Source organism: Lolium rigidum, chromosome 5, assembly GCF_022539505.1.
Source record: "Lolium rigidum isolate FL_2022 chromosome 5, APGP_CSIRO_Lrig_0.1, whole genome shotgun sequence".
Lineage (NCBI taxonomy): Eukaryota > Viridiplantae > Streptophyta > Magnoliopsida > Poales > Poaceae > Lolium > Lolium rigidum.
The window spans coordinates 51740381-51755286 of NC_061512.1; the positions used below are offsets into that span (position 1 = coordinate 51740381).

Sequence of the window (14906 nt, forward strand, 5' to 3'; positions counted from 1 at the left end):
GGGAGGGGTAGCACCTGTATTAGCGATATGCATTGAAAATCTTGTAACTTTTTTTACCAAGTGTGGTAGTTAATCGGGAAAATACCTAGTAATCGGACTTTCGGACTGATTAATCGGGCTAAAGGATTAACACAAGAGATTAATGTTAATCGACACGGTCAAGCCCCTAGTAGCGATTAATCGGCCTAGTAATCGTTGAATCGGCCTAGTTTTTGAACAGTGGTTGTTAGGCTGCCTTGTTGTTATACTAGTATTGTGTTGTTTGATTCATATACTACATTTAGAGCAAAAATTTTTTTTTGGGCGGAATACCCAGGCGCCATTTCCTGGCGCCGCCACTGTGTGAAATGCTTCCGAAATGAAGCAATGTTTTATGTTGAGGTCATTCATTTATTGAGAACCTTTGCACACATTCATCAAGATGGACTCCGCTCTTGTTAAGTATTTACTGTAAACAACTTATTGTTAAGGGCTATCTTCACCTCCATTCAACAGCTTCCAAATCCATTTCGAGCAAGGATATATTTCTATATATATTCATGTATCTGGTGTTTATAATACCTGAACCCTCACAAGTCATTTTCTCACATCAATTGTCTAGGTGGTAATCCCACCCAAACTTTGTATATATTTTTTCTCCTCATGCGTTCTTTAATTTTTCGTGCTAAAAATTATACTACATCTTATATCTAGGAATAGGAGGCAGTATAATTTATTTATTCATCATTTTTTATAAAATAAAACCTGTGGACGCAAAAGCCAAAGCATTGCCCACCTACATCGCAGTCGGGTGTGTCCCACCAACAAAGCAGCGAGACCTTCCGCTTCGTCACGAAGCGTCTCCCCTGTCCCACTGCAGGCGGGCCCAACGGACCGTCCAACCAGACCGCTAAACTAATCTTTTTTTGAGAAACCGCTAAACTAATCAACCGACTAATCACACTCCGACGCGAAAGCGTGCCCGCTCAGCACCCCACCAACGGCCCAGATCACACAGCGACGACGTGGCTCGAGACACCCGACGCCACAAACCGGCGTGATTAACTCGCATTAAATTAAGCGCGAGATCGTTCTTAACTCCGTGTTATGTTATGACAACCAGGCTCCTGCGGCCCCTTTCCGCACGCAGCATCGAACCGGAGCCTGACGGAGGAGGGGAAAAGCGGGGGAGGACGAGGAGATGCTGGAATCGGAATCGCGGAGGAGCCGCACCGACGCAATGTGAGCGGGGAGGGGCCGTGGAAGAAGAGGCAGCCGCGATCCCCCCGACGAGCCGCCGCCGCCGATCCCCGCGAGGTATCAGTTTCTTCCGCACCCTATTTTTTTCTTCTTCCATGGAAGTACGGGAACATTTCGGGAGTTTCGTGGCGGGGAGAGGGCCGGGGAATTATTAGGGTTCCGGCGAGGCTTGGCTGAGGAGGCGCTGCTAGTCTGTTTCTGAGAAGCCCCGTCGGGTTGGGTTGCCTGTGCGGCTGTGCGGGGGGAGAGAATGGGCTTCCTAGGGTTGGTTTGTGATTGCGTGGATTGGGCGAGTTCTTAACACTAGGCAGGATCCTGGAGCTACCTGTGCAGTATTTGTGCAGAGTTTCGAATGGGTGTGTCCTGAAGCAGATTCTCCCAAGCTAGTATCAGGAAGCACAATTCGCTGAAATTAAACAGTCTGTCCAAACAACCATGGTTCTGTACAACCTAAGCAATAATTTTTGGCGTTTCCACTGGACTAGAGCAGGAGATACCAATACCGTGGTCCATACCGTTATTACATTTTCTGCAGCACATACAAAATGGCACTGGCAGTAACAATAACAAGTGGAGTCACAGGCCCACATATCATCACTGATACATTGATTGAGTTGCTAGATAACGGCTCCACAGTTGGTATGGATACATAGTCTAGTTATCTTTGCACTTTTTTTTAACTGTATCTTTGCACATTTGCTATATGCTGGCCGACAAACCTGGTAGCTGCGCCGTATAATCACCAGTTTCCATCCCGGTGTATCTATCCTAATGAACTGCCACGTTACCACATTGCAGGGATGTACAAGATGCTGCGTCCCAGCTGGGCTGACGTCTCGGAGTACATGGCAGAGTACTGGTCCGCCATAGTCGCCACGGTCATCTTCGCGCTGGTCAGCGGCGTGACAATCTACTACACCATCAACCAGCTGAACAAGAACATCAGCCTGAGCCTGATGAAAGCCATCAGGGCCAGGGCGAAGAAGTACAAGAAGCTCAAGGACAAGGTCCCCGCCGCCTCCCACATCTGGAGGAAGGAGCCCGGCTCCCGCAGCAAAGGCCTCAAGTGCTGCGTGTGCCTGAAGTCCGTTTCGCCGCCGCAGTATCTGGGGGGAACCATCCACCAGTGCGACATCTGCGGCGCCACCGCGCATCCTAGCTGCTCGGGGAACGCACACAAGGACTGCAAGTGCGTTTCTATGGTTGGGCTTGACCACGTCATTCACCAGTGGGCCGTTCAGTGGATCGACACGGCGGATCGCTCTGAGGAGGACTCCTTCTGTTGCTACTGCGATGAATCTTGCAGCGGAGCGTTTCTTGCTGGGTCTCCTATTTGGTACTGTATGTGGTGTCAACGGCTGGTGCATGTTGATTGCCACAACAACTTGGCTAAGGAAACTGGTGATGTCTGTGACTTGGGCCCGTTGAAGCGGCTGATATTATCACCTCTCTGTGTCAAGGAGCTTCATAGGACTGGTGCAGCAGGACTTTTCAGTACTATCACAAGCGGGGCTAATGAATTGGCTTCTACTGTCCGGGAGACGATCAGAATTCGTAGTAAAAGGTACAAGAAGGGTATTACTTCTTCTGGGGAGAGCTCCGGTGCTGCTGAGCCACCATCTGACACTGAAGGAGACTCACAAGGACCAAGCACTCCCGCTAAGAGGGATGATCATGCCAATGGTAAACTTGATGAAGTACATCAGAGCTCTGAATCAGAAAAGGATGAACAGTTTATAGCGGATAAAGTCACTAGCAGGCCAAACGTCCAACCTGAGAATTCCCATGCCCAGAATAATCAAAAATATCAAATCGTGGACGTTCCTTCTGATTCTAGGCCATTGCTAGTGTTCGTTAACAAGAGAAGTGGTGCCCAGAGTGGTGAATCACTGAGGCAACGCCTGCAGATCCTTCTTAATCCTTTGCAGGTTGGTGTAGCAAATTATAGTTGCTTTTAACGCTTTTACCAGCTTTAAATTATGTGGAACTCTTGCTTCATTTGCTCTCATCTATGCTGCTTATGTGATTTCTTTCTAGCATATTGTTTATTATCTTTTTATAACTTCTATATTTCTCTTAAGAGTGTAAGCTTTATGCCATAACATAATTAATTCTGTCCCAGCTTTATTCTTTCAATACTTTATGCTGCATATCACTGTCTGTATTGTTTCAAGTTCCTCACTTAGAATTCAATTAATGCTCCACCTTTCGGTTCCTAATCATTTCAATCTTATTAATTACACCTATTTATTTATAATAAAACGCGAGTTCACATTTTTTTGTGGTATTAACTCTCTTTTGTGGTGCTAACTCTTCCATTAGGTGTTTGAGTTGGGCAAGGATCAAGGACCAGAAGTTGGTTTGGCTTTATTTCAGAAGGTGCCTCACTTCAAAATTCTTGTTTGTGGTGGTGATGGCACGGCTGGTTGGGTTTTGGATGCCATTGAGAAACAAAAGTTTGAAGCACCTCCTCCTGTAGCCATCCTTCCAGCTGGTACTGGCAATGATCTTGCGAGGGTTTTATCCTGGGGTGGTGGTCTCGGTGCTGTTGAAAAACGGGGAGGTTTATTCTCAGTTTTGAAAGATGTCGAGCATTCTGCAGTTACTGTTCTTGACAGATGGAAGATCACTATAAAGGATAATGAAGGAAAGCTTATGCCTTCACCAAAATTTATGAACAACTACTTTGGTATGTCCATCCATGTCCTTACCTTACATCCTTGCATTGTAAGATACCTTAGTAGTTAATGCTGATACTTTTCAGGGGTTGGCTGTGATGCAAAGGTTGCTCTAGATATCCATAACCTGAGGGAGGAAAACCCTGAACGATTTTATAGCCAGGTAAATCTCCCGCTTGCTCCCACCCTGTTATGTGCACAACTGCACATTTTGGAAGCCTTTCTTCCTTAAATGTTCCAAGTAACTGCGCTGGTGTTCAGCACAGAACCAGACATGTGGAAAGTGTAAACATTACATCATTATCAAAAAATTCTTCCAGAAGTAATCAAATGACTAGTCATATACAATGAAAGAAACATGTATTTTGTTCAACTCCCCTTTGTAGTAACATTTATGCTATACAAAACTACATCGATCGTCTTTTGCCATGCAAATGTACATGTTTTAAAGTGTTGAATTTCTTTGAGTCTATACTAGTATACTGTTTCATGTTTTTGTATAAATCGCAAGATAAGAGCTGCTGTTATTCTATTTATTGAAACTTTTTAGGTTGCTATTAAATAGTTAATTCATCCAGCTGCTAATAATTCTTTGTCACACTAATATGATACAATTTCTCTGTAGTTCATGAATAAAGTGCTTTATGCAAAAGAAGGCGCAAAGAATATGATGGATAACATGTTCTATTATTTTCCATGGGAAGTCAAGCTTGAGATAGATGGATCCAACATTGATATTCCTCAGGTAAAAGTGGATTGCATTTGCTTACCTGCCCTCTTTTATGTGTCTTTATGAGCACACAACCTTGCACTGGCGTATCTGCAGTACAGAATACACAAGAACCCCAAGTGTACACAGTAACGGTGAACGTGATTTATTAAGATTGTTACTGCTGTTTGATTCTTCACTTCCTTTAAATAAATTTAGCATATCTGATTATCTGGTATCCCCTTTGGATGTATTGTAGAAACATTTCCTGGTTAGGTGATGCACACCATGTAGCAAGTGCATTGAAAGAAAAAGATTAGACTATGTCATGTTCCTTATTTGCTCCCGTTGCAGGACGCTGAAGGTATCCTTGTTGCAAACATCCGGAGCTACATGGGAGGTGTTGACCTATGGAAGAACGAAGATAGTGTCTCTGACACTTTCCAACCTCAATGCATGCATGACAAGATGCTGGAAGTAGTTAGCTTCACAGGAATGCTGCATCTTGGAAGGCTGCAGGTAGGGAAGAAGAATTCTTGTTTTAGGCTCCATGTTCTTGTAATATATGTTCAGTATGGCGTGTATATTGATAATCTTGCTCTAGGTAGGGCTTTCTCGCGCACAAAGGTTAGCTCAAGGAAACCATATAAAGATTGAGATCACCACTACGATGCCCATCCAAGTTGATGGAGAGCCATGGTCTCAGGAGCCATGCACCATAGAAGTTTCTCATCACGCCCAGGTTCGTCTCTCCTCGTTTACCTATCTATTGAAATGCTTTCTCCCTCTCCTGCTTATGCATATGTTTCTCCTCTGAAGGCCTTCATGCTGAAGAGAGTCTCCGAAGAACCTATAAGCCACGCTGCTTCAATAATGGCTGACATCCTGGAAAACGCCGAGAACAGCGGTACCATCTCAGCATCGCAGAAGAGTGCTCTGCTTCAGGAGATAGCGTCTAGGCTTTTGTAGGAAGCTCTGCGCAACACGGTCGTGGAACTCTGTAGTTTGCCCTAGAACATTTAACCGCCTGGTCCCATTTGTACATACAGTCATGGCTTCCTTCTAGGATGGCCTTGTGTATAATTCTGTAAAATTTTGTAGGAGCACTACCAGAAAACTGCTGTTGTTACTGGTCAGCCTAGTTTTTGGTGTTTCTGGGAAATGTTTTCTCAGTCAGTTGTTTGGCTTGTTAGGTGAGGATGCTGATTCGGTGTGATGTTATGTGCGCAGTGCTAATATGAGTCGAGTGCCTTTTTTTAACAGCCTGCCCAAGCTTTTCAGCAGGTGTTTCAGCTGTTCTCTCTGGCTCTTCCTGAGCACGATGTGATCGGACTTTTGTAAGTTGACGAAAATCAAGAATAAACAAAAAAAAAGGATACTGGGAGCAAGACATGAAGATGGATGTCTTTTCCTTGTTTGGTCTTAAAGTGAGCTAACCAATAGCCACTGTATACAAAATATTTACGTGTAGCCCGTCTAGCTCAGTTGGTAGAGCGCAAGGCTCTTAACCTTGTGGTCGTGGGTTCGAGCCCCACGGTGGGCGATCAAGAAATATTTTTTGTTGAATTAGTTTGCTCGTCCTCTTCTCGCCAATACGGTATGCCGTATGCGAATGTCGAGGTACGCCATATAGCTACGTCCTCATTGATTTTGGTAGCGGCTTGCCATGGGTTGACTGCCTAACGTCTGCTGGATCTAGTGTAATTCCTCACCCATATGAACAAATGTTATTTCTAATCAATAACCATTGATATATTTATGTGTTTCATGTCTAGTTTGTGTTACTAACTATTCTATCTTTTTATGACGACAAATTTTTAAAATTGTACTTGTGATCATTTATGATTGCATGCATTTTCAATATATTAGTTGATACTTAATTTGTGCAATTCTGCGGGATATCACTTTTCCCTTAAGCAGCTTTTGCTTGTAGAATAAAGGTGAACATATATAAAAATGAAACTTTGGCTTATGGGTAAACACTGCTATTTTAATTCTGATATTTAATTATTTAAAAACGAACAAAAACTTTTTACTCATAATCCACGTTGCGAAGATGTGCATAACACGTGTGAAAAAGAGAAGGGAAAAGATCTACTACCTCCGTCTATAAATAGACGTCTAGGATTTTTCTAAATCTAGATGGATCTAACCGCTATTTAGTGTCTAGATACATCAAGATTCAGACAAATATCGAGTATCTATTTATGGACGGAGGGAGTAAAATCAATGGTTTGCGGATCATTAGTAATATGTGTGAGATATTTCTCACAATATCATTTGGGGGTGGCGGTGGGGGACAAATGCCCCCTACGTGAACGTTGAGCCACCGATGCCTAACATAACAACCACCAGACAATGCTTCTAGCCATCTTGCACAACATAACAAATGAAGAGGTCTGGCATTTTCAATCGAACAATGATTGACCCTCATACCTAGTTGGGGATCTTTGACCCGAGGATGTTGACGACTTCATTTGTAGCTACATTGTAAGATCGCCAAGATACGATCCACAATGGGTTTGCGTTGTGCAACACCACAACAAACATGTGTATTATTGATCGAATGTATGGACTTGGGTCTGCAATGTGTATTTCGCTCTGACAATGTGCATCTGGATATACCCAAGAAGAGCGGACAACCATCCCTTTTTTTACCCTATTACTTTCAAGTAAGAATCCGAGTTCTCAAGATTTATTCTATGTCTAATGTCCTATACCACTGACTAGTTTGTCTTTTTAATGGCCTACCCCAATTTGTTTGGTACAACAGTTTTGATTTTTTGTGATAATCAATGGTTAAAAATCTTGTGACCATTTTTGAATGCATGCATTTTAATATGCAATGTTTCTGTTTATGGTCATGTAAATCCTAAATGTTTTGTGGATCATTAGTAATATGTGAGATATTTCTCATAATATCATTTTTTGGGTGGGGGGCAAATGCCTCCTATATGTGAATGTTGAGCCACCGATACCTAACATATATAACAACCACCAGACAATGCTTCTAGCCATCTTGCACAACAGAACAATGAAGAGGTATGGCATTTTTAATCGAACAACGATTGACCCATTGACAGGGGCGGAGCTACAGCGTCATGCCGGTGTCAATTGACACCGACGACCCTCGTCCAAACCCCTATACCTTAAGTCCAGCTGAGAAAAATGACCCCAGCTGAGAATGCGTTGAGGTAGAAGATGATATGAGGAGGAGATTAGTCATCAATAATTCATCATTTATTCCTACACATTAGAAATTAACATTTCATAATTTATATGAGTTTACCAAAGATCATTAGTCTTACTCATTCTTACAAGTTATTTTGTTTTGTTTTTGCAGTATGACCTAGTCGTTAGTGTTACTCATTAGAGCAAACTCTAGCTGAAACTAAAAAAATGTGCTAAAAAGTGTTTATGTATATTAAAACATATTAATAATATGAGTGCCGCGAGTGTGAAACTTTCCACCGCCAATAGAATCGTAGTTTTTGTTAGACTAGAAAAATTGCCTCTTGTGCTATAAGTTTATAGTGCAAAGTGATGTTTTAAGAATAGTGAAAAATGTTCGTTATGACGAGTTTTTACCGCATTTGCTAGACTGCTTTTTTTCCCATAGTGTATCGTACCGGTTTGTTTTTGGGTACGGCTTTATTGACCCCGGCGACTATTTTTCCTGGCTTCGCCCCTGCCCATTGATGTGTTTCATAACCAGTTGGGGCTCTTTAACCCGAGGATGATGTCGACTTCATTCGTGGTTCCATTCTAAGATCAAATATGCCAAGATAAGATCCACAATGGGTTTGCGTTGTGCAACACCAAAACAAACATGTGTATTGCTAATGGGATGTATGGACTTAGGGTCTGCAATATATTATAGTAGCAATGGATATTTCGCTCTAACAATGTGCATATGGATATACTCAACAAGAACGGAGAGACATCCCCTTTTTTTACCCTATTATTTTCAAGTAAGAATCTGAATTGTCAAGATTTATTCTATGTCTAATGTCCTACACCACTGACTAGCTAGTCTGTCTTTTTAATGGCCTACCTGAATTTGCTTGGGTCAAATGTTCTGATTTTTTGTGATAACCAATGTTTAAAACTCTACTTGTGATCATTTATGAATGCATGCATTTCAATGTGTGCCATTTCTGTTTATGGTCATGTAAATCTTAAATCTATTTAGGAAACCAAATCAAGGTACTTTTGAAGTGGACATAAAATGCGCATCTAGCAACAAGGAGCAACTAACAGAGCACAAACGAGAAACTGGCATGAATTAATGGCACAAGGATGAGAAGTGGACATGTATTGATTCGACTTGTTTTAATGTTCTAAAACCCATGGAGACATTAGACAACCCTTCAATAAATCTGGAGGTGAATAGTTATGGCTTTGGGCGAAAGGAAAAAATAGTTCAAATGACATTTAGAATCTTACAAAATTAGCAATTCTTGGTATTTGGAAACTTAATCAAGAAGGCTTAGAGATTGTGCCTGCCTGCAAGAATGATCTCGAAAGAAAAGTTACATCGAAATGAGGCATGCAAGTCCATGGATAAAGGGAGAGTATGCACCCAGGATCAAAAGTGAAATTTTGGTTGGCTAATAAGTAAAACGAATATATACGTAGATTGATCAGCAAAAATATATCATTGGATTTGTCATGATCTTTTTCAAGACATCAAAGTTTTAATAATTTTTACCAACGCGTTTGTATCAAAATTAGTAATCAATATGGTACACTTTAGACCATGCCAACTCTACGATGATGTAAATTGATTAAGCGAGGAACCTTCGGTATAATTAAGAATTTTTATGACATAAAGAAATTCCCTAAAATTTCATTGTATTATGACATAAAAAAGAAAGTTTTTTTAAACATAAAGCATTGCGTCCACCTTTAAATTAATAAAGCCACCAATGGCCATAGCTACAAGGTGCTGAGGAGAACAACAACAAAAACCAGAAGCATTACAGGGCAAAGAAGATGAAACAAGACATGCAGCCTGCAAATGCCTAGGACTTCGGACGCCGAAATAAACTCTGATCAAGGTAGAGGAAGCGAAGCAAAGGAGGAGGACGCCACACTAATGGAAGAGAATGCCTTCATCTGCTTTAAACACGGGCAAACTGCATCACGGAGCAACCCGTCCATCGCCGAAGGGGGTCCCTGGATTCTCGCCCAGGTTCGAGGGCGCTGTAACGTCTGACGATGGAACACTAACCCTAGAGCTCGAGTTAGAGCTGATAGTCGGGATACCGAGGAAGAAGAGATTCCGAGCATGCTCCCCACGGGGAAGACAACCAATCCAAAAGCCACTCAGTTGCATCCAAAGATAACCAGTTGCCAAGGACCAGAGATTCCAAATGAAACGCCTTCAAGAACGAAGTGACCCCAATGCGTCGTCACTTCCCCGTTCGACGAACCAGACCGAGGATTTTCACCCGAAGCCAATGGTGGAGGAGCACCATCCTCAATGATGTCTCTAAGGAGGGACTCGGTGCTCGACAACATCGACGTCACTAGCACCGACAACTTCGGGCAAGGCTTTCGCCCGAATAACGACCACTATCCCACGGACTACACCAAGATCCAGGAAGGAGCATGAGGGCTCCTGCACCACGAATGCCTCCCAACCGGACCATGACACTTCCCACACAGTCGAGACACTGCCAACCAACACCCACACGGGCACCCGCCTATAAGAACACAATATGATCAGGTAGTTTCAATCTACTCGGATAGATTCCGAGCTATCTATTGCCATGTATATATAGTAGTTCGGTACAGGTAGAGTTCGGGAGAGATAGGGAGAGATTACAACGTATAGCTATGGAACTCTATACAGACTAGGTCGGTTCCAAACTCTATCTCTAATACCCTCCCTTAATCACAACTTCGTAAGTTGAGATTATGCTTGAAATCTTCAAAGGCTCGATAAGGCAATGGTTTAGTAAACCCGTCTGCGACTTGATCTTTAGAAGGAATAAACCGAATCTCCAACTGCTTCCTCAACACTCGTTCTCGAACGAAGTGGAAATCAATCTCGATGTGCTTGGCTCTTGCATGAAAAACAGGATTAGCAGACAAGTATGTAGCTCCCAAATTATCACACCATAAACAAGGCGTCTGTCGCTGTCTAACACCCAACTCAGCAAGCAAAGACTGAACCCACATCATCTCAGCCGTTGCATTAGCCACTGACTTATACTCTGCTTCAGTACTTGACCTGGATACTGTAGCTTGCTTCTTAGCACTCCACGAAATCAGATTTGGACCAAAAAACACAGCAAATCCTCCAGTAGACCGACGGTCATCAACACAACCCGCCCAGTCGGCATCAGAGAAAGCACTGACAAGTGTAGAGGCAGACTTTACAAATGTTAACCCAACTGTCATAGTATGCTTAACATATCTCAAAATCCTCTTAGCAGCAGTATAGTGAACAGTATAAGGCACATGTAAATACTGACAGACTTTGTTAACTGCATAAGAAATATCTGGACGTGTGAGAGTAAGGTACTGTAAGGCTCCCACTAAACTCCGATATTTGGTACTATCATCTGGACCCAACGGATCTCCTTGGTGAGCAGTAATCTTCTCAGAGGAAGACAATGGTGTAGGCATACCTGTACAATTTAACATACCAACCCGTTCCAAAATATCACGAGCATACTTGGACTGACTGAGAACAATACCATTATCAATTTTCTGCACTTCAACTCCCAGAAAGAAACTCAAATCACCAAGGTCTTTCAAAGCAAACTCTTGACTCAAATCTTTCAGCAGAGCATCAGTTGCAGCTTGAGAGGAACTAGCAACTATGATATCATCCACATATATAAGCATAAAGATGGTGATATTGGACTTACGATAGATAAACAGAGAAGCATCAGATCTGGAAGCAAAGAAACCAAGAGCAAGTAGTTTAGAGCTCAACCGAGAGTACCATGCTCGAGGTGCCTGTTTTAGTCCATAGAGGGCCTTATCTAGTTTGCACAAAAAATGTGGTGTGCTGCTATTTTCATACCCAGGAGGTTGTTTCATATATACTTCCTCTTCCAGAACACCATGAAGAAACGCGTTCTTGACATCCAACTGTCGCAAGCTCCACCCTCTGGAAACAGCTAAAGACAACACTAGACGAACAGTTGCAATTTTGACAACAGGACTGAAAGTGTCTTCATAATCAATTCCATACCGCTGTTTAAAACCTTTAGCAACAAGACGAGCTTTATACCTGTCAATCGAACCATCTGATTTACGCTTCACCTTATACACCCATCGACAGTCAATGACATTTTTACCTTCACGTGGAGGTACCAATCTCCACGTCCTATTGCGCATGAGAGCATCATATTCCTCATCCATTGCTCCTTTCCAATTTGGATCAACAAGAGCAGATTGTAAATCTGTCGGTTCATCAGTTGCAGCCGTCAAAAGCCATCGGACCGTGCCATCTTTGTACTCACGGGGCTTGACAATTCCTCGAGACGCACGTGTAGTCGGACGCTGAGAGGGCACAGGCTGAGCTACACGAGAAGAAGGAGCAGCCGATCCGGTGTGGCCAGCAGGATCCGCTGAACCAGGCGCAGACTGCGAGGCGCCAGGATCCGCTGTGGCTGCGCTGCGTGCTGTTGAGCTCGGGCTGTGCTGTGCATGTGGAAAGCTGTCTGCAGAAGATCCAGGCGGGGACGACGCCACGTCCCGCCCATGCGCGCGAGGCCCACGCTGCCCGCCTGACGCGGAACCTGGCGGGACAGAGGGCGATCCCGAGGCGTCAGAGGCGGATCCCGAGGGCACCTGGGAGGATCCCGAAGCAGATTCGGTCAGAAAATCCCCATGGGAGTCTGTGCTGCTGTTGTTTTCTTCTGAATGCTGGAATGAGCTGCTCGGAGCACTGTTTTGACCAGAATTTTCGCCTGCTGCTATGTCTCGACGAGCTGCACCCTGTAGATCATAAGGAACAACACTTGTAGATGGGTTAGTAGCATGAGTATTTTCCATAATAGAATCACTAATAGTGTCGTCCCCCTGCTCAAAATTGCAAAGTGAAGGATCAAGGAGAAGAATTTGTTTTCGAAGAAGAGCACCAGCATTAGGGTGTAGGGATTTGAAAGGGAAGACTGCCTCATCAAAGACGACATCACGAGAAATATAGACTCGTCCAGTGGACACTTCGAGACATTTAACTCCTTTATGTCGAGGGCTGTAACCTAGAAAGACACACTGTTTGGATCGAAACGCAAGTTTGCGCTGATTGTAGGGCCGAAGATTTGGCCAACATGCACAACCAAAGACACGAAGAGATGAATAATTAGGATGTCTACCAAGCAGGCGATGAACAGGAGTGTCATTGTTAATAACTCGACTAGGGAGCATATTGATTAGATATGCGGCTGTGAGAAAAGCTTCATCCCAAAATTTTAGAGGCATACCAGCATGAGCAAGGAGAGAGAGACCAACTTCAACAATGTGACGGTGTTTTCTTTCTGCAGAACCGTTTTGCTGATGAGCATGTGGACAAGAAACATGATGAGAAATACCCTGAGTCTGAAAAAGTGAATTGAGCTTAATATATTCACCCCCCCCCCATCAGACTGGACTGCAAGAATTTTTGTGTCAAATTGGCGTTCAACAAGTTTTTGGAAATTGACAAAGGCATCGAAGACATCAGACTTGTGTTTAAGCAAATAGATCCAAGTAAACTTGCTATAATCATCGATAAAGCTCACATAATAATCATGTCGTCCAACAGAGGTTGGGGCAGGCCCCCAAACATCAGAAAAAACTAACTGAAGAGGAGCAGTAGACACACTAGTAGAAACATGGTAGGGAAGTTGATGACTCTTGCCTTGCTGGCAAGAATCACAAACTGACATAATGCTGGTATCTCTAACACATGGAAGCTTATGCTTATTTATTATTTGTCTAACAATAACTAAAGAGGGATGACCTAGACGACTATGCCACTGGGACTGGTCAAGCTTGGCGGCGACAAAGGCATGCTGCAGGGATCCAGAAGACGCCAAGGATGAAATAAGGGGGTAGAGGCTGCCAACACACCGTCCTCTATGGATGATTCTCCGGGTGACCTGATCCTTGATGAGAAAGAAGAAGGGGTGAAATTCGATAAAGACACCATTATCATATGTGAACCGATGAACGGAGAGCAAATTTTTAGAAGCGTGAGGAACATGCAAAATATTGCGAAGATGGAAATTTCGAGTAGGGTTACGAACTATTGAATGACCAATATGGGAAATATTCATACCTTGCCCATTGGCGGTGTTGACCTTGTCGGATCCCTTGTATGTGTCCCTGAAGGTCAAATTGTTGAGCTCGCTTGTAATATGATGAGTGGCACCCGAATCTTGATACCAATTAGTGTCAACCCCATAAGCAGCATGAATTTCTTTGTCACCATAGTCATCATCTTCAGAGTATCGAGACCAGCAGTCTTTTGCCGCATGACCTTCCTTGTTACATATCTGGCAGGTTACATCCACCCACGGGGTCGTGCGGCGGCGCCCGCGGCCACGGCCTCGCCCGCCTCCAGTAGGTCCACGACCGCCCCCACGGCCCTGATAGAAGGGACGTTCATCACGGCGGAAATCTCGGCGTTCCCCACGGTCGGCACGGTCGGCACGATCGCCGCGATCACCGCGGTCACCGCGGTCACCGCGGTTGCGGGCGTTGTTGTTTCCAGAACGTGGGCGCCATTGGCGAGCGGTGGCGTTGGCAGAGGTCTCGAACTCCGGCGGAGAGGGACCATTGAGCATCAGTTGCCGTTGATCATACGCATGCAGATGAGAGAAGAGAAGGCTCAAGGTGATCGGCGTAGTTGCAACGCCGAGAGCGGCCACCAGGGCATTGTAGTCAGCGCCAAGTCCGGCGAGAATATACGAGACGAGCTGGCGATCGGTAAGAGGATGACCAGCAGCAATGAGATCATCTGCAAATCCTTGCATCTTGGAGAGAAACTCCGAGGTCGTCATCTGCAACTTCTTGGTGTTGGCAAGGGCAACGAGCAGATTGTTGATTTTGGCTTCGTTCTGGGCAGCGAACATCTCCTGGAGGGCGCGCCAGACGCCGGCGGTGTGTTCAATCCGGTGAACGTGAGGCAGAATCTCGCGAGACAGCGACTGCAGAAGGTATGACAAGACGATCTGATCGCGAGACAGCCAAGAGGCGTAGTCAGGGTTCGGCCCCATCTTGGCAGCAGTGCCGGAGGTTTTGTCGGCGGGGGCGATCTCCACTTCTGTCGGCGG

At 44.2% G+C, this 14906-nt stretch overlaps 1 protein-coding gene and 1 non-coding gene across 2 annotated transcripts; both read left to right on the forward strand.

Annotated features, from left to right (window-relative positions):
- Positions 1 to 1270: 1270 nt before the first annotated feature.
- LOC124655328 (diacylglycerol kinase 1-like) lies at positions 1271 to 5883 on the forward strand. The gene is made up of 8 exons (XM_047194242.1): positions 1271 to 1296; positions 2038 to 3167; positions 3562 to 3928; positions 4004 to 4080; positions 4543 to 4662; positions 4981 to 5145; positions 5231 to 5368; positions 5446 to 5883. Exons 2-8 carry the CDS (start codon positions 2040 to 2042, stop codon positions 5593 to 5595), a joined length of 2145 nt encoding a protein of 714 aa, XP_047050198.1. The 5' UTR covers positions 1271 to 1296; positions 2038 to 2039; the 3' UTR covers positions 5596 to 5883.
- Positions 5884 to 6096: 213 nt separating this feature from the next.
- Positions 6097 to 6169, forward strand: TRNAK-CUU. The gene has a single exon. It is a non-coding gene; the product is annotated as a tRNA-Lys (tRNA).
- Positions 6170 to 14906: the final 8737 nt, after the last annotated feature.